Source organism: Ambystoma mexicanum, chromosome 11 (genome assembly GCF_040938575.1).
Source record: "Ambystoma mexicanum isolate Mex_15411 chromosome 11, UKY_AmexF1_1, whole genome shotgun sequence".
Lineage (NCBI taxonomy): Eukaryota > Metazoa > Chordata > Amphibia > Caudata > Ambystomatidae > Ambystoma > Ambystoma mexicanum.
In genome coordinates this window covers 1,473,239,721-1,473,260,204 of record NC_090934.1, presented here as the reverse complement: position 1 = coordinate 1,473,260,204, position 20,484 = coordinate 1,473,239,721, and the positions used below count along the sequence as shown (strand labels likewise).

General features: G+C 50.8%; 1 protein-coding gene across 2 annotated transcripts in view; it reads left to right on the top strand.

Annotated features, from left to right (window-relative positions):
- Window positions 1–20,484, top strand: part of ELL3 (elongation factor for RNA polymerase II 3) — a 275,132-nt gene that overhangs the window by 24,169 nt on the left and 230,479 nt on the right. For both annotated transcript variants that reach the window (XM_069625175.1, XM_069625176.1), the window contains exon 2: window positions 14,010–14,063. In XM_069625175.1, the coding sequence (XP_069481276.1) occupies window positions 14,010–14,063 (54 nt within the window). The remainder of the gene's footprint in view (window positions 1–14,009; window positions 14,064–20,484) is intronic.

The window sequence follows — 20,484 nt, the reverse complement described above, 5'->3', positions numbered from 1 at the left end:
GCACTTGACCGAGGTGGGGTTTCAAGACTGCGTTCATGGCTGGATCTCTTTTGATCTTCCAAGCCTAAATGGAATCACCCGTCTCCCCTCGTTTGATTCCAAGCTTCACCCATCCTCCTCAGTGAGTCTCATCGCCAGGGCAACCTCTACTCAAGCGCTAAAGGCCTCCTGGATCCTGCCTTGAGTCACCGACGACACCCAACTTATCTCCGAAGTCTGATGCTGGCAATCTCAGCACGTGCACTCATAAAATAAGCTGAAGGGTCCCCCCACCTCCTACCGCTCCCCCCTATGTGAAACTCAATCCGGACAAGAACTATGTTGCACTGGCCTGGCACCGAACCACTCTCTCCGCCCCTGATGAACCCTTCAAATTTGGCTGTTCCGACACACAGAAAAGTGTGGATTGTATCGACCAGACGGGGGTGTCGGCGGCACGGAACCCCGCAGAATCGCAGGCAAGTGCGCGACAAGCTTGGCAGGCTCTGTGGCACGACCGAGACACGTCCACTAAATGCACGTGTCTAGCCCGGACACATTGCAACTTGGGACACTCTCCACCCACACACGTGGGCCTTCGCCTACAATGCACCACACGACGCGGCCGTGCAAAAAGTACAAAACACTACATTATGGTAAAAGTGTATCGACGGGTATACATAGGGGGAAAGGCGTAGGGTCATTTAACATGGAGCCAAGATGAATAGCGACGATGTAGCCGCGACATCAGTAATATATTGAGAGTTATGGGGAAACCTCCGTTTATTCGGCGCGTGATCAACTTTGATACCACACAGACAGTACTGGTCTCCATGCAGCCAGGCCACACTACACCCCGTCGGTAATGGATTAGGGACGGGCCAAGCTGACACAGTACACTGGCACGGAATCCCTACAAGTCACCTTGGCCACCTTGCCCGAGTATATCCATAAGCAGGGTGAAAAACAAGTACCCAGCCCCACAAGCAGCCTGGGCCACGCGACAGTAGCGCCTCTAATCCGATTTGGTGTCATTATTCACATGCTTTTTAGAGAAAGTGACTAGAAGGAGTTTGTGGGGGGTGGCGGGGGGGCAGCGACGTAATTTCACCAAAATGCCAGGGGTAGCAGTAGTGATATCACTCTACCCTTGAACTCTTAAGACATCACAGGAAGTGATGTCTTTTGACCCTGGCTCCAAGTGACATCACAGGAAGTGATGGTACATGACCTTTCACCCCTTGACAAAACCAGAAGTTGCATCAAATAGCATTGTTCCTCAGTACACTAAGAAAAGTATGGTTACGATATCACTGTAATGTGATATACATTTCATACAAGAATGGATCAACATATGTATTGTTAATATCAGTGTGTATAGCCCCATATTACCTAATCACTGTGAATGCAAGCAGACGTCCAAGGTCAAATGATAATGATGTGTTAATATGTAGCACTGACGCTTAAGGGCTTTAGATGGAACAAATATACACCCAATGTCACCCACCCTGTGTTGGTACTCATTTATCAACCTAAGAAGGATCAAAGGCTGAGTTGGCCTTACTGGGATTCGAACCTGCAACCTGCAGATCACACCCCACAGCTGCAAGCAGCCAACCCACTGAGCTATCTTATTGGCTATTGTAAAATGAGCAATTACATGTCTGAATGTTCTCAAAGTCAGAAAGCAAATTACACTCTGTAGTGGATACCATTAAACTAGTAACATATTTAAAAGCAGGCCAGTCCATCTGCCGTTCTGGTGGAAAGTTGGCCACATGTCAAGCCTGTGTGGATCTAATTTTCCGGCTTCAGAGGATGGCAAAATACATACCATTGGGAGGGTTCATAACTGTGTATTAAAGAATTTAGAGTAGCGCTCACACGGCATCCCATACTCATGGCACATGTTACTTCATACATGCAAGAAACACCCTTAACACCATGCCAGGGAGATAGGAAAGATAGACACATTGCTACAAAGCATTAATTGGGGCACAATGAAATCCAGGGCCACTTGATGTGCTATGGTCAAACATTTCTACACTGTACACACGCTTTTAGGCACAAGGATTTTGTCAAGTGACCAAGGACACCGAGATGGAATGTCTTGTGCTGATTGTAACAGAGACAAGGGCAGAAAAAAACATGCCATAATCGCAACTTGCGAAAAGCAAAATACATGGTTCGAAATGGATGCTTATTCTACTCTAAATGCTTTTTGGACGTTTTTGTCTACATTGTGAATTTGAGGTGTTTAAGAACAGACTAAATCAGTGGCTCACCCCCTGAAGTGTGCCTGAAATAAACCTTTAATGAGTCTAGCAATTATTGTATAGAATTCCAGAAAGACAAATTATTTGGTATTCCTATTCTTTCTTATATAGGGTCACTGCTCAAAGTGTTAGACTTGTGGAAACCCCTGTTTTTTTTTTTTGTTTTTTTTTAGAGAGGCCTGAACAAGAACGCCAGTTAATTTTCTTAGGTGTAGCAAGGGAGACCTCACGGGTTGCAGTTACGACCCCTGGCGACCCACAATTGACGTCCCTGGTGGGGCGTGGGGGGTGATGGGAGTAGCCATGTTTTGCTATAATTGCAATGGAGCTAAGAGCTGGAAGCTTCTAGACAGGAGGTGACGTCCAAGCCTGGTTATAAGGCATATATGGTGATCCGTGGTCTCGTCAATTACACTTACCTCGTGCACTTTCAGTCGACACCTGTTGGTCGTACGGACAGCATAGACATATATTGGTGAGAAGGGGAGGGGTGAGAGGTGGGTATAGGGGACCACCCATTAAAAGAGAAAAAACATGTGTGCGACCAACAGGAGTTGAACTAAAAGTCGACCAAGTAAGTGTAGTTGATGAAATAACCGGGAATCGTGGTCCAAGACATCAGGAGAGGTGCATGTTGAGTCCTCCTGCCATAAACCATTCCTTACCATGAAAAGGGCCAGTCTTTGATGTGCATTAAGTTCCTCCGATAACACTATTTACCCTCGCACTACCGCACGAACATTTGTTAATGTACAGCCTGTAGATCAAGGCCTTGACGAAGCGGCTTGGGGGATCGCCCACAGGTGCATTGGCCCAGGGTCAAACCTCCTGGTGGGTGGATACCAGGCTGCCACGTTCCCAGCGCCAAGGGGCAGGCCCTGGAAGTTTACTATACTGTGCTAGCCGCCGGCGGGTTCCGCTGCGGTGCTGTACCTTAATGCCCCCTACCGGCGACAAGTCTGTTTCACCTTGGAAGGGAGACAGAGTTTAGGGCTTGTTACATCTCCTCAACTTCTGGCCAGGAAGTCTAGTAGCTGAGGTTTCTGGCTCCACCTGGTCGAGTCTTTAAGGGTAGAAATGTGCTTTGGCCAGAGGTGGAAGGGGAAAGACGGAACCATTGGTACTCTGGCTGCATCCAAAAAGGACGGAGTAGGATGTTGGGACCCATCTGAACGCTGCAGGGGGTCGGAGGGTTTGGGTAAAAGAGGGGGCGTGGCCAGGACCACACACTTTGACTGAAATAGTTGGATTTCGAGGTCCACAGTAGTAAAGTCTTCTAAAGTTTACTTACAAAGAAATAAATTGCATAATAAAGCCACGTGACAGCATGTCAGTCCTTATATGTTAAGCCACGTGACAGCATGTCAGTCCTTATATGTTAAGCCACGTGACAGCATGTCAGTCCTTATATGTTAAGCCACGTGACAGCATGTCAGTCCTTATATGTTAAGCCACGTGACAGCATGTCAGTCCTTATATGTTAAGCCACGTGACAGCATGTCAATCCTTATATGTTAAGCCACGTGACAGCATGTCAGTCCTTATATGTTAAGCCACGTGACAGCATGTCAGTCCTTATATGTTAAGCCACGTGACAGCATGTCCATCCTTATATGTTAAGCCACGTGACCAGCATGTCAATCCTTATATGTTAAGCCACGTGACAGCATGTCAGTCCTTATATGTTAAGCTTAAAGACTATGATATGATATGATAGGTTATTTATAACACGCTTAATACTCAGAGGTTTCTGGGTATCACTGCGGCTTTAATTTACACACCTTTAATGGTGAACTACAAGTCCCAGAATGCATGATAATGCCAACCTGAACCATCTAGTTTCCACCACTCCTTTCAGTGATTTAAGACGCGCAATAAAAGGAGTTGTGTAATAAACACTGATAGATATGGAGATTATTTGCAATAAACCTCCAACGCGCTGTTATTCATGATGTTGAAAGCATTTGATTGGTCACTTAAGGCAACGTTATTGTTTTGCACATGAAGGTAGTGCACACGCATATAAACACATCTTTAATGGGTGCATTACAAGGTACCTGGTGCTTTGCGAGCTCTTTGAGTTGGCAATGTCCTACCACCCGTATGAAAGGCTCTGCCACTGATAACGGGAATGTGTTTGCAACCTGAGCACCTTAAGGACCTGCAGAGCCAGGGATGCTGAGTGTGTGTGTCTCTCGCTGTGACCCGGGAAACGGGCAGTGCTTGAATGTCCGGCCTGAGCCGATTCTAGAACCTGCTCAGGAGAAAGGGAAAGTGTACAAACACGTTTAAAGGTACGCTGTGTAAAAATGAAAAGAACTAGTGGTACGGCGCACCAGTGGCTTATATTACACTCACGAGCGTAATTTTAGGGGGGGGGCAGGGGTGTTTGTCCCCCCCAACTTTAATTGGCACACTATTTGGTCTCCATTTATTTGGCGGGGGCACCTTTTTTTTCAGATGTCATGCCCCCCCCCCCAACAATTTCTGCAAAGTTACTCCACTGATCACACTTCCATCTCTGGTTTTGGGGAGCAAAGAGTTTGCATAGCACGCGCCAGAAAGGAGAGGTGCTTACAGACACCCTGCGAATTAATTTCCCGGATCGGGATGCACTCCAGTGGGTAGTGCTGTGCCAAGGGACAGGGCAGCAGTTGGATGAATGTGGCAGTGGGGGGAGGCCCAGGGCCGCATAGTTCAGTCCTTAGTTATAGCAGCTGTATGTGTTCTGGCGGGAGACTGGATGCACGCCTGTGGCTGTGTATGTCCAATGGGCGTTCCAGCCAGAAGCCCCCTGCTGCTAGTATGGGAGTCGCGCACCTCAGGCTCCTGTGGCTGGGAAGAGCAGGGCCTCTGCACTCGGCGTGAGTCCCGGAGAAGCTTGCTGTGCCCAGGCTCCCAGTGCCCTTCCCAGCAGGCTGCTCCTCCCGTCCTATCATTGCCCCACCAGGCCTCCAGCCACTGCCCCTTCTGCATTGTCTCGAAGCGCCACGGAAAGCTTAGGCCTTCCGTAGGGACCCGACCCCAATGTACCATGGGGAGAGGGCTCGGTGGATTGAAGGATCTTCTGCAGAGATGTTTACAGGTCACCCCAGGGGGGTGGATTGGGGTGCCATGAGGTTAGTCCTCTCAACGGCTGGCATTCGGGTGTGTTGCTGTAGATGGTGTTTTGGGTGCACTGCGGTGTGAGTGAGCCCCATTCCTTGGTATTCAGGCAGACCCTCGGCTACTCGTAGGAGCCTCATCTAGACTAAGGAGAGGATCCTCAGAGCGACCTTGCAGGACCTGGTGGCAGGACAGTCTGCGACCTTTCCCCGCTCCAGTCTCCGGTGGTGGAGACACCACTACCTCCGGGGTATCTTGAGTTGGGGCGGGAGGCAGGGCAAGACTTCCCTTGATCTTGGGTGCTGGGGGCCTCTAGCTTCTCTTCAATTGGAGCGAGGCTGGCCCCCATGTTTTTATTTTTATTGAACTGTGAGGTGCCAGTGCAACCCGGTCGGTTCTGAACGGAAAGGGTTGGTGGCACCTCCTATGTCTTACATGCTGGTGGCAGGATATGCCGCGAGGGGATCAGAACATTACATATATTATGGATGGCCGCAGACAACCAGTTGTGTTCTGGATAAGGGCGCGGGCCACCTGGAGTGTTCCGGGTGGGGACGGACACCCGGTATGTTTGCATGTGGGCCCGTGAAGGGGCACGCCGGCTCCCCAGTTCAGCTTCTTCAACTCGACTAGAAATGTGAGCAGTTAAAACCTTCCTTCTCCTCGCTCATGGTAACACCTGTCCTCGGTCAGCGTTCCCGCGTTCTGTTGCAGAGCTGGGCCAGCCTGCTCTTTGCAAGTTCGAAGCCAGCGGCTGCGACCACCCCGCCATCCATTCTTCCTTGGCCGATACATTGGGTTGGTTAAATTCAGTAAGAACACCTTTAATTAAAGTGCTTAGAAGACTGAAGAGTCCAGCATAAAGCACTGTATAAGAACGCAAATGGTCTGAGCGAATAGGATGGGCGCAGTCCTTTAACTGGGCCGCTCTTCCTCCCAATAGGGTGGTCCCAAGTCCTCTCTGATCCTGACCCTTGTGCATCACTGTAAATTACCCAGACTCCTTGGCTTCTCTGTCGCTCCGGAATGAAGGACCCTGAGTAAGATGTGGGTGGCATTGGCAGGTCACCACAAATCCCTTGAAAGCGGTCGTCGGGCACATTGTAAATATTGGTTGTAAGGTAGCGCTAAAACACCACGTATAAGAAAAAACTATTGCCCTGGAGTAAATCTAGGAGGGACATGGGATATACAAAGGGACACAAATCTTGTGGGTGTTGTTCGCTTATTTACCCGCTCATTAACTGCCTATGGCCTTGGCAATCCCTGTAGCCGTTCCCACCCGATTCCTTCCCCTCCCTGGCCTGATCACACCCTCTGGGGATCTCGCTAAGCTAGCTTTATCAAGCAGCAACATCATATGTTGGGGTGTAAGTGCCTGCCAGTGATATTTCAAACTAATCTTCTGCAAGAGGAGCCTTATTTTGAGCTGTAAATGTGCTACTGGTGTAAGAAAAATGTCTTAACCAAGTGTGCCTTCGGCCACATGATATATAAGCTATATTCATTTGTTTGCAGCAAAGTCCTGTTAAACGCACGCAATGACGAACCAAACATGTTGTCTCATGTAAAGGTATTAGATAGTCATTTTCAGGCACTTCGATATATGCTTAGTTACTCGCACCATATTCCAGCTGCTACCGTTAGAGGCGAGTTGGTACAATGATGGCAAAGCCTGGCAAATGCCTGTCCCGTGACTACACAAAGCCAAAACTATTGCCATAGCAATTCTTGTTGTAATGGGTGGCAAGGAGTTAGGGGGGTGCTTGGCAGTGCACCAATTATTTTTCTGCATTTGGGGTAAGAACACTGTGTCTGTTTATAATGGGCAAAACATCGGGTATGATTTTGACTGTTGGCAAGACACCAGACTGGTTGGTCGTGGCCGGCTGGTCACCATGTGTGTTTTGGATGGGTGCAAGACACCAGACCGGTTGGTCGTTGCCGGCTGGTCACCATGTGTGTTTTGGATGAGTGCAAGACACCAGACCGGTTGGTCGTTGCCGGCTGGTCACCATGTGTGTTTTGGATGGGTGCAAGACACCAGACCGGTTGGTCGTTGCCGGCTGGTCACCATGTGTGTTTTGGATGGGTGCAAGACACCAGACCGGTTGGTCGTTCACGGCTGGTCACCATGTGTGTTTTGGATGAGTGCAAGACACCAGACCGGTTGGTCGTTGCCGGCTGGTCACCATGTGTGTTTTGGATGGGTGCAAGACACCAGACCGGTTGGTCGTTGCCGGCTGGTCACCATGTGTGTTTTGGATGAGTGCAAGACACCAGACCGGTTGGTCGTTGCCGGCTGGTCACCATGTGTGTTTTGGATGAGTGCAAGACACCAGACCGGTTGGTCGTTGCCGGCTGGTCACCATGTGTGTTTTGGATGGGTGCAAGACACCAGACCGGTTGGTCGTTGCCGGCTGGTCACCATGTGTGTTTTGGATGGGTGCAAGACACCAGACCGGTTGGTCGTTGCCGGCTGGTCACCATGTGTGTTTTGGATGGGTGCAAGACACCAGACCGGTTTTGTCGTTCCCGGCTGCTGTGTTTTGGATGGGTGACTTCCCCCTCCTCTGATGTCACTTCTCCATCCCATGTCACTGCCCTCCCACTTCTGACGTCAATTCCCCATCCTCTGATGTCACTACCCTCCCTCTTCTGATGTCAATTCCCCATCCTTTGATGTCACTACCCCCTCCTCTGATGTCACTTCCCCATCCCCTGTCACTGCCCTCCCACTTCTGATGTCAAGTCCCCATCCTCTGATGTCACTACCCTCCCTCTTCTGATGTCACTTCCCCATCCTTTGATGTCACTATCCCCTCCTCTGATGTCACTTCCCCATCCCCCGTCACTGCCCTCCCACTTCTGATGTCAAGTCCCCATCCTCTGATGTCACTACCCTCCCTCTTCTGATTGCACTTCCCCCATCCTCTGATGTCACTGGCCTCCCTCCTCTGTTTTCACTTCCTCTTTGAAGGGCTTAGAGCAGTTCCAAATTGAAGGGCTGCCTATGAAATGAAAAAGCTTACACAGATAATTTGCACAGTGCAGAGCCCCACCCCCGCTGCACCTGTCAAGGAGGGGTCCCATAACATGTGCCCCTTTTGGAACCAGACACCTAACCGGGATGATTGCTCATGGGCAACGCGCTTGTCTTGGAAGCAAGACAACACAGAGCAGCACCATTTCGAATCCCGGTTTCGCGCTTAGAGACTGGTGCCCGATGTTAAGCTCATTATAAAATATGAATTAATTATTTCATTAACCTATCCCACTCCAGGGCCTCCCTCCACCCTTGCCCAACCCCTCTTTGTGCCGCCAGGGCCCTGTCACCGAGCCCGCTCCATTGCTCCGAACGTACTCCTCCCACCCTCTCCCTTTCCTCTTCATGCCTCTGCAGGGGGTACCCTGGTCATAGAAAGTGGAACATGACTCTGTGCCCAGTCCCGGATTATCCATTAGGCCAAGTGGGCACCGGCCTATGGGCCCCACTCCTTTTAGCAGCCCCGGGACAGCGGATCAAAATAAAACGGCGCAGAAAATGAAATACATGTTGGGAGATAATTTGCGAGGGGGGTGGGGAGGCACCGACATTTCGACTGCCTAGGGGCCCCCACACGGTTTAATCGGGCGCTGTGTTAGCGGGCCAGCGATCCAGGGAATGGCCTTCTGCCAAACAGGGGTCCATCCATCTGTGAATCCGGGTTACAGGAAGTGAAGCTGCTTCCGTTTCCGCCACATGCTCAGAACGAGGCCTCGTATGTTGCAGGGGCGAATGCGAGACATCTCTGTGCATTTGGAGCAGAGAGCGTCCCGATGAAGCACGTGTGCCCGTTTTTACACGATAGGGCAAAGCCTTGTCCTTTACCTTGAGGTGTGTGTTTTTAAGTAATGCATGGCTTGTGCCTACGGTACACATTATTATGTTAAAAAGTGCCGGCAAACTGTGCCAGGTCCCACCTGAGTGATCTTACGGCGCCCAGATTTACATCTAAAAGGGTTGTTCAAATAGATTTGTGTTAAAAGGTAAGGGTTCAGGCTGCAGGTCTTTCTATCTTGCTGAAAGGTGTGTGAATGTATATGGTGTTCCTACAGCTTGCGAGATCCGGTTGCTGTATGTGTCTTTTTTGGCTTGGAAGATTGCCTCTTTCTAATTGAGGGAAGCGCGCATAGGACAGAGATGGATGTGAGACGGGACATGCAGCCTGTGTGTGCTGATTGAATGTTTACCCGCCCAAGGCCTGCTCGTCCTATGTTCATTTCAACCCATTAGCCGCCTCTCCCGAACCATACACCCATGGATGTCTTTGTGCAAGCTATGCACTTTAAGAGGCTGCCAATATTATTTCTAAGTAGTCTTCTGGAAGGGAATGGCGTAACTGTACCTGTGCACCAGCTCCTGGCGTACTACAAATATCTTAACCAAGTGTGCCTTCAACCATTAGATTTCTAAGCATTATGTGTGTTCTGGCATCTGTTCCTTGCACTCCATTTCTATTAAAGTAGACAGTTGTGGCCCTAGAATAGGCATTCTATGGGCATTTGAGAAGGACTCTCTTAATATGTCCAGGCACTAACACTACTCGCCAGCTGTTGCCATCTTATATCCAGGTAGTACCATGATGGCAGGGCCTGGAAAGTGCCTAGCCAGTACCCACTCAAAACCCACACAGTTGGCTTTCCCAGTTGCGTTGTGTTCCTTTTTCACAGACCAGACTCAGCTAATCTATTCTGCCTGTTCAACTCATTTTCTGGAATTATCCTATTGAAAATAATGGTTCACTTTTTATCGTTGTTCAAATCCAAATGTCTGAACACCGCTGCGGCGCCCTGTGCCAGGGGAGGGGGGAGGGGAGGGAGGAGTGGTGGGGGTGTACAGATATAATGGGTTCCCGCATAGCTTTGTGACGGATATTCAAGACCATTGCCAAGCCTGAACTAGACTATTACATGTGCACCCCCCTCCCCCCGCTTTATGGGCCATCGTTACTCCTGTTTACAGGTGCACTTTGAACTAAAAGAATCCAGCACAGGGTGTGCCTAGGAACACAGGTGGCTGCCTAATACTGACAGTGGACGGTGCCCCTGAGAAGCTTCATGCCAACTCATCTGGTGTGTGACGTGCAACCTCACCTGCAACAGGGGGTCCTGTGTTTCTGGAAGGTGTTTGGCCTGCTCGCCTGCTAGCATCAGGGGGTCCTGTGTTTCTGGAAGGTGTTTGGCCTGCTAGCATCGGGGGTCCTGTGTTTCTGGAAAGTATTTGGCCTGCTCGCCTGCTAGCATCGGGGGGTCCTGTGTTTCTGGAAGGTGTTTGGCCTGCTCACCTGCTAGCAACGGGGGGTCCTGTGTTTCTGGAAGGTGTTTGGCCTGTTCGCCTGCTAGCAACGGGGGGTCCTGTGTTTCTGGGAGGTGTTTGGCCTGCTCGCCTGCTAGCAACAGGGGGTCCTGTGTTTCTGGAAGGTGTTTGGCCTGCTCGCCTGCTAGCATCAGGGGGTCCTGTGTTTCTGGAAGGTGTTTGGCCTGCTCGCCTGCTAGCATCAGGGGGTCCTGTGTTTCTGGAAGGTGTTTGGCCTGCTCACCTGCTAGCAACAGGGGGTCCTGCGTTTCTGGAATGTGTTTGGCCTGCTCACCTGCTAGCAACAGGGGGTCCTGTGTTTCTGGAAGGTGTTTGACCTGCTAGCAACAGGGGGTCCTGTGTTTCTGGAAGGTGTTTGGCCTGCTCACCTGCTAGCAACAGGGGGTCCTGTGTTTCTGGAAGGTGTTTGACCTGCTAGCACCAGGGGGTCCTGCGTTTCTAGAAGGTGTTTGGCCTGCTAGCATCAGGGGGTCCTGTGTTTCTGGAAGGTGTTTGGCCTGCTCACCTGCTAGCAACAGGGGGTCCTGTTTCTGGAAGGTGTTTGACCTGCTAGCAACAGGGGGTCCTGTGTTTCTGGAAGGTGTTTGGCCTGCTCACCTGCTAGCATCAGGGGGACCTGTGTTTCTGGGAGGTGTTTGACCTGCTAGCAACAGGGGGTCCTGCGTTTCTGGAAGGTGTTTGGCCTGCTCGCCTGCTTGCATCAGGGGGTCCTGTGTTTCTGGAAGGTGTTTGGCCTGCGCACCTGCTAGCAACAGGGGGTCCTGCGTTTCTGGAAGGTGTTTGGCCTGCTCACCTGCTAGCATCAGGGGGTCCTGCGTTTCTGGAAGGTGTTTGGCCTGCTCAACTGCTAGCATCAGGGGGTCCTGTGTTTCTGGAAGGTGTTTGGCCTGCTCACCTGCTAGCAACAGGGGGTCCTGTGTTTCTGGAAGGTGTTTGACCTGCTAGCAACAGGGGGTTTTGTGTTTCTGGAAGGTGTTTGGCCTGCTCACCTGCTAGCAACAGGGGGTCCTGTGTTTCTGGAAGGTGTTTGACCTGCTAGCAACAGGGGGTCCTGCGTTTCTGGAAGGTGTTTGGCCTGCTCGCCTGCTAGCATCAGGGGGTCCTGTGTTTCTGGAAGGTGTTTGACCTGCTAGCATCAGGGGGTCCTGTGTTTCTGGAAGGTGTTTGACCTGCTAGCAACAGGGGGTCCTGTGTTTCTGGAAGGTGTTTGACCTGCTAGCAACAGGGGGTCCTGCGTTCCTGGAAGGTGTTTGGCCTGCTCGCCTGCTAGCATCAGGGGGTCCTGTGTTTCTGGAAGGTGTTTGGCCTGCTCGCCTGCTAGCAACAGGGGGTCATGCGTTTCTGGAAGGTGTTTGGCCTGCTCACCTGCTAGCATCAGGGGGTCCTGTGTTTCTGGGAGGTGTTTGACCTGCTAGCAACAGGGGGTCCTGCGTTTCTGGAAGGTGTTTGGCCTGCTCGCCTGCTAGCATCAGGGGGTCCTGTGTTTCTGGAAGGTGTTTGGCCTGCTCGCCTGCTAGCATCAGGGGGTCCTGTGTTTCTGGAAGGTGTTTGGCCTGCTCACCTGCTAGCATCAGGGGGTCCTGCGTTTCTGGAAGGTGTTTGGCCTGTTCACCTGCTAGGATCAGGGGGTCCTGTGTTTCTGGGAGGTGTTTGACCTGCTAGCAACAGGGGGTCCTGCGTTTCTGGAAGGTGTTTGGCCTGCTCACCTGCTAGCAACAGGGGGTCCTGTGTTTCTGGAAGGTGTTTGACCTGCTAGCAACAGGGGGTTTTGTGTTTCTGGAAGGTGTTTGGCCTGCTCACCTGCTAGCAACAGGGGGTCCTGTGTTTCTGAAAGGTGTTTGACCTGCTAGCAACAGGGGGTCCTGCGTTTCTGGAAGGTGTTTGGCCTGCTCGCCTGCTAGCATCAGGGGGTCCTTTGTTTCTGGAAGGTGTTTGGCCTGCTCGCCTGCTAGCAACAGGGGGTCCTTCGTTTCTGGAAGGTGTTTGGCCTGCTCACCTGCTAGCAACAGGGGGTCCTGTGTTTCTGGAAGGTGTTTGGCCTGCTCGCCTGCTAGCAACAGGGGGTCCTGCGTTTCTGGAAGGTGTTTGGCCTGCTCACCTGCTAGCAACAGGGGGTCCTGTGTTTCTGGAAGGTGTTTGGCCTGCTCACCTGCTAGCAACAGGGGGTCCTGTGTTTCTGGAAGGTGTTTGACCTGCTAGCAACAGGGGGTCCTGCGTTTCTGGAAGGTGTTTGCCCTGCTCGCCTGCTAGCAACCGGGGGTCCTGCGTTTCTGGAAGGTGTTTGGCCTGCTCACCTGCTAGCATCAGGGGGTCCTGCGTTTCTGGAAGGTGTTTGGCCTGTTCACCTGCTAGCATCAGGGGGTCCTGCGTTTCTGGAAGGTGTTTGGCCTGTTCACCTGCTAGCATCAGGGGGACCTGTGTTTCTGGGAGGTGTTTGACCTGCTAGCAACAGGGGGTCCTGCGTTTCTGGAAGGTGTTTGGCCTGCTCGCCTGCTTGCAACAGGGGGTCCTGTGTTTCTGGAAGGTGTTTGGCCTGCTCACCTGCTAGCAACAGGGGGTCCTGTGTTTCTGGAAGGTGTTTGACCTGCTAGCAACAGGGGGTCCTGCGTTTCTGGAAGGTGTTTGCCTTGCTCGCCTGCTAGCAACCGGGGGTCCTGCGTTTCTGGAAGGTGTTTGGCCTGCTCACCTGCTAGCATCAGGGGGTCCTGCGTTTCTGGAAGGTGTTTGGCCTGTTCACCTGCTAGCATCAGGGGGTCCTGCGTTTCTGGAAGGTGTTTGGCCTGTTCACCTGCTAGCATCAGGGGGTCCTGTGTTTCTGGGAGGTGTTTGACCTGCTAGCAACAGGGGGTCATGTGTTTCTGAAAGGTGTTTGGCCTGCTCACCTGCTAGCAACAGGGGGTCCTGTGTTTCTGAAAGGTGTTTGGCCTGCCTGGTTTATTCTATTTCCATTGATAACTGAGAATAAGGTTGAATCCTTTAACCCTTTAACTGCTTAGGGTGCAAGTATGTTGGATCTGAATCCCCAGAAGGCATCAGTGTAGACTCTGCCCACTCCCACATTCCAGACACGTCTGCAGTGCACACGCAGAGCGTGAACTCGCCCACCACTATTCCGCCTTCACGCTCATGAGCAAGCATTTTGCCCCTTTGGGGGAAGGGGCGCTTTGGCTCCCGCCGCCATTGCGCCCTGGTCTCCTTCTAAGCTTTGGCTGCAAAGGAGGGTCGGGGGCGGAGGGGGGCGGAATTGTTTTGTGCTGTACTAAGCCTTCTCTTTCCTGTCTTTTCCACAGGTCTCCAGACCCACATCGGCCCAACCGGTGATTTCCTTCCAGGGGAGCCAGGGGGTGAGTACTGCACATTTCTGGTGGTCACGTGACTTAATGTTGTCCTTTTCTTGAGAGGCGCTCCCACATTTCAACACGTTCCTGAAGTAAGTCGTTCATTTTAAAGCAGCGGTCTGCAACCTGAAGCTCTCCGGTTGTTTTGGACTCAGACTCCCATGATCCCTCATCATTAATTGTACTCGGTCGGGCTGGTGGGGTGGCACTTCTAAACATCTGGAGAGACAAAGCTTGCAGACAGATTACAAAACCTTCACCTGCTTTGTGGTGGCAGAGGTGTACTCACCCATGACATGCGTTGCCCATTGGAATCCCATCTCTGCTTGATTTCATGGCTGCTTTTAGAACTGCGGATGTAGGCGCTGCTGCCCAGGGCATTAGTTATGTATTTGGCACTACATGTCCGAAGGCGTCAGAGTGCATTAGGGAAACATTTCGTATTTGAATTGCAAGTAAAAAGGCTGGTTCAGAATCTGAAACCTTTGACAGGGCGGTGGCACTCGTTGAGTTGGAGGTTGGATGGCAGTGCCCCTATTCTTTTTATCCACCAGAAGGGCAGGGTCCGTTTAACTAGCACTGCCCTCTACCACGAGGGTTACATTTATTAGCATCCCGGCATGATTTCTTGGGTGCTAATAGCTTCTGTTTAAAAAATAAAATAAAAAAGGTACAAAACAAGATGGCCACCATGGACATAGGGCGAAGGGAACAACATGTAGTCCCTTATCGCTTTCTATGAAGGCCATTACCACAGAGGAGAAGGAGCGGAACAGCGGGACCGAAGGTTAAAAGATGGGAGACGATGTGTGCGCAGAAATCGAGTGGGGTGGTTAGGGAGCCCGGGCGGACATAGACCTTTGCCCCAGTAGGCAAGATGGCAACATCACGCTGCTCTGGTGGCTTTGAAGGCGGGAAATACCACACGGTGAAGCTAGCCTACCAAGCTCCCTGATCGGCATGGAGGTGCCATTACATCACCTCCAGGGTACTAGCATGCTGCATGCCTGCCCCTTTCTCATGATGGCATGCTTTGAGCAGAAGCAACTCCTCATGCTGGTGTCGCTGCTTGACAGTTGCATGCACCATGCCGCCCTGGTAGTGCTGTTATGTCCGATAGCTTTTCCTCTGGAGATACAGTCCCACCTCAGCGTTACACCCCCTCTTATTCCGCTGGGCGGTCCGCCACTGCAGTTTCAGCAAGATGACAATGGCGGTAGCACTGGTGCTTTAACATCTGCCTGAAACTCGGGGCCCAGTGAGTAGAGGAATGGTTCCATTTTGCAGCTTGGAGTTACGCGTATGTGGGGACTGGAGTACATGTATATATTTAAATGGTTAACAATAACAATCTTAGTGACGTTTGATTGACAATGAGAGTGAAGCTAGAGTTGTCTATGATGTAAATCGAAACCAAGAGGTGAAAGGAGTACCATGGTTGCCTGTGTGTTTTGCTTATGGCACCTCACAGTCCCTTCCCACATCCAGAGCTGTCTGCAAGCACCAGATGTATGAGGCGGGTGAAGGGGGTCTGTGGGGCTGTGAGGAATTCGACCCTCTTCACAGTGGGTGTGAGCTCACCTGGGCTTTTTTTGAAATTGTATATGAAATTAAATGATGGGAGATCAACCTCTGGAAAATATGTGGGGCTAATCTGCACACATTGTCCTATGCTCACCACACGACATACACATAGACCCGTGTACTCTGGGTGGACAGACCCTACAGGTGCCATCCTCCCTGTTATATTTATTTGGGATCTGAAAGGGGGAGTACACAATGTATCTCAGAAGGGGGAGGGCCAAAACCTTCCTCCTGCCATGGGCAGTCTAATTTACTATGAAAGGCTCAATGGATCCGTCCCGTCTGTTTGTTTACCCTTTGCTGATGGTGGCAGCAATTAACATAATTAACATATTAATAGATTACTTCAAATAGGCTGCAGAGGCTAAAACACAGGACACAGGAAATCCCTACAACCTTTGATGTGCAGTGTGTAAACCTGAAGCCAGCTTCCGCCTCTCCATGTCAAGGCCAGTGCAGTGAAGTGTCATGTCTGGGACTATGTATTTACAGTAACCAACCCTCACAGAGGGACCCCATTCAGAAGGTACAAGTATGTGGATTGATAGCAACAGGAAGCGTGTTCTCGCCACAGCTTCAAGAGAGACCTGCCACTTAAATCAGGAACCACAGAGCGCTCCTTTAACTAGAGAGACCAGCCAGCACACAGCGTACCCTGCTAGGCTCTGCAAGCAAGCTTCCTAGATGGGAAGTGCCAGAGAGTCTCTGAACCAAACCAAGGACAAGGCGATTGCCTGCAACACACTCCTGAGCTTTGGGCCGTCCACCTTGAAGTACGATACAAGCCCAGTGAAGTAGTTTGGAGGAGTGCATTGACGAGCATCAACAGACGTCTGCCATAAGACATTTTCGAGCCAGTGGAGCCGTTCGATCTGCAACCGACTGCACTGCTCACTTACAAGAGCAGCCAAACCTTTCCTAGCCACTCAGAACTGCATGACCCTTGCTAGAGCCCCGTCTTATCCAAACTCAACTATTGTAACACCCTTTATGTTGGAGCCAACAAACAGATAACTAACAAAATCCAGACCTTGCAAAATAATGCTCTCAGAGCAGCGCTTAGCATCCCCAAGAGAGCTCACATCTCCAACATCAGGAGATCTCACAACTGGCTCACCACCACCGACAAAATCTGGCTCAAAGTAGCCTCCTTAACACACAAATGCCTCAATAATGCAGTCCCCGCTACCTAGCCGACAGAATAAAAAGATACTCCCCTAACAGGCCCACCAGATCCACCAATGCCAACTTACTTACAGTTCCCAGATTCAACCGATCCAAAATGGGTGGTAACAGCTTCCAGGTGAAAGCAGCCCAACACTGGAACTCCCTACCATTCGCCCATAGGACACCCCAAACCTACCCCCTCTTTAGACGTAACTACATTCAGTGGCTAAAGAATACCGACCAATAACTGACTTGCCTTTGCATTCTAGGCTTTTATGTAAATATATATATTTGTAAACTGTATATCATTGTATCCATCGCAACTGTATCAACCTATGCACACACTGTAAATTACTGTACAGCACTGTAACCAAGCTGAGAATAACCTCACTGCTCCTGCGCCCTCATACCTTCGGGTCTGGCGCGCAATATAAATGAATAAACAAAAGTAAACTAAACTGTTGTTATGCTGCGGTCGTTCACGCCGCCTGAGACACCTCGACCAGTGCTTCAGACCCACCGACCGGCACTGAGACAATGACTCCTGACCCTGTACCGCAGTGTAGGCCAGCGTGCAGCCGTCCGTCCAGCCTCACTCTCAGAACTGCCTGCTGCCTGCCACCTGATACCCGCAGCGGTCTCCCATCTTGAACTCTGTTGCAGAAGCTGCAAAGCGCCCTGAAGCCGACTCTACCCTGTCGAGTACCAAGAACATCTCCAGCACAAGGTTCTTTGGGGTTCTGTCCCCCTGGTCCTTCTCCAAGTGACCCCTAGTGACATTTTACGACCCATTGCTCCCTTTGTGCTGAAACCAAATATCCTTGAACTATTGCGATTAATTACGTTACCAACTACCCTCCTGTCAGTATCCACAGTGCTTCCCTTTCCTTTGTGAAACTGTCCTCACTCCGTGTTTCTTTAGAGGGTGAGTTGTATTTGTAGTGTTGCTAGAACTGTCTGTTGTAGTAATAATAATAATGTAGGTATTTGCAGGGTCGGACCGGGCCGTAAAATTGTCTCGGGCACAAATACAAAAGTGGCCCACAGTTGCAAATGGCAATTTATCCCTTTTGTGACAGACCGTTTGAGTAGTACCCAAGGGGGATTTTTTTGATAAAATGTTATGCAAATTGTGCATTTTAAAGACGATTTATTTCGCAAAACTGTTCAAAACGACTAGCTGCATAGTAAAGTAACTCATCAAACTGGCCCACAGTGCCCAAAACAGTGGCCCACTTTGACCCAAAAAACTGGCCAACACCAGCATTTTGCATTTTTTTTTATTCGCCCATGGGCCTATTGTCCTATAGGCCAGTCTGAGGCTGACATTTGTATACAACCTTGACTGGACAGTGCCTTTTATCATTGGGTAATAATTGTATTTTCGCTGTGTTGCAACTAACCAACGATCCACGACCTTGGAGACATAAGCCTGTCGTTTTGTCCACGTTACCAAAATTGGACAAGGCGGTCTTATAATTCACTTGTATTCCACTCTGTTTGGACCTCTTCTGGTGTACTAGATGTGTGGGGCTGATTGATGTTTTAGAAACTGATATTCATCCCTGGACCACTGGTGCCCCGGAAGCTGATTCGTCAGAGTGGCATAAAGACTAGCTGGGATCCCCCTGATTTGTTCAGTGTTAGTTAGCCTCCTTTCCTCCTGACTCCACGAGAGAAAGGGGGTGGTAGGGCTGCATGGGGCAGAGAAAATGCTGTGTTCCCCTGTTGTGAGGTCGGGGCATATTCCACTGGTGTGAGGTTAGTGGACGTGGGAGCATTCAGACACCTCTTTATTCGGAAATGTCTTCCTATGAAAGCCATACAAAAGCAAAATGCACTTCTTTCCGATTTCAAAGCTCTCTTTTTGTGCTGGCTGATTGCCCTTTTTTCCCTGGCGCTGCATTTTCGGAGCCCAACCTGTCTCCCATGCTGAGATATTTTTTCTTTTTTTAAATCACCGGCGGGTGTTTCCTGACACAGTCCCTGCTGGACAGCCTTCAAAATCTCCAAGAATGACATGCAACATTAGTTATTAACCCAATAAATATTGGAATGGTGTTCTAATTGTGCACCCCCACTTGGGCCAGACCTCTTCCTCCCTGGGGTGGGCTTGAACCCCTAACCTTCCAGGTAACAGCCACGTGCATTGGGTGACTGGTCCAGCGAGTGGCTGTGAAGCAGGAACACAGCCAGGCATGTCCTAGCAATCAGGCCAGCCTCCGAGCAGCTGAGCCTCACAGCCCAATCCGCAGAGCTTATCTCCAGGAGCAGTGCTGGCAATGGGCATTACTTACTTGGGGTCGCCCAGAAGGAGGCGGGGTGGGAGGGGGTTGGGGGCGTAGGCCCCTCTTTTTTATGTTGTAAATCTGCTCACCCTAGCACAATGCGATGACTGCCAGAGCTACGGTGGCTCTGATGTTCCACGACTGCGGCGTGAGATCTTTCTTTCTTTTTCCTGTAAAGGCCCCTCGGCCGCGGACGGGAACCTAGAATTAAGCTCTGGTTTTAATGACCGATGCGCTCCGGTTTACTTTCCGTTTTGCATGCGCCTAGTTTGTGCAGTGAGTAGGTTATGCCTAGTCCTGGCACACCTAGCCCCCCACCCCCCAGCCAGCCAGCAGTCTTTCCTTTCTAGTACAAGGCTAAGCAGGGGGAGGGTTACACAACAGGCCACTTTTGCAAAGAGTTTACAAACGTGTTAACCAATTGCAGTTGAGTAAACACGACCACAGATAGAGGCAGGAAAGTGGTTTGCCCAATACCCGACGGAGCACGATTGGCAAAGCGGTGAATGCTGGTGAGATTGCCCAGTCGGTTAATGCACCTGTCGTGTGCACACTGATGGGATTGGCGTGCAGCCTGCAGGTCCCATATTTCATCATTCCATGGTTGATGAACGGAGTGCCACCGGGTTGGTCTATAGTTTTTAAACAAGCATTCTTAATACAGAAACCGGAGGGGGCGTCACCTTGCTGAGCATAGATGCAGTCTCGTGCATTTACCTAGGGCATGCCGTCGCCTTTATTCGACACACGTTTTTGGTTAAGTCGCTGTTTTATTGTTAAGTGCACACTTACTCACTGCTGTAACTGCCCCCCCCCCCAAACCTCCACAGGTCATTGTCTCAGGAGGATAGCTCAGGGGCAACGCGCTCGCCTTGGAAGCAAGGCGACACTAAGCAGCACAGGTTTGATCCCCGGGTCCGCACCCAGAAACCTCTGGGTATTAAGCGTGTTATAATTAACCTATCATGTCAATGGCAGCAGGCATTGTCAGAACTCCAGCTCTGCTTGCCTCTTACTGACTGACTGAGTTCGCCCCAGCCCTACTGACCTTTCAGAGAAAAGCTTGGCATGTGAGCGACTTGTCTTTCAGAAGCGAGATAGTCATGTGACTGGCTCAGTCTCCCCCATTAGAGGTGATGCTGGCATGTCATCAGGCTGGGTCCGTCGGCGTCTGTGGCTGAATACATGACGTGTTTGGACCCGACTCTTCTGGCCTATTAGATGCGAGCCAGACCTGTGTCCAATGCCTCCCCAGTCCATCCGGGCCGCTCTCGGAACTCTGCAGATTCTGTGTCAAACATTCATTCATTTTGACATTTGTAGAGCGCCTTCCACCATAATTATGCTCCCAACGCGCAGTTGGTTGAAAGCCTTTGTTGTCCAAATGT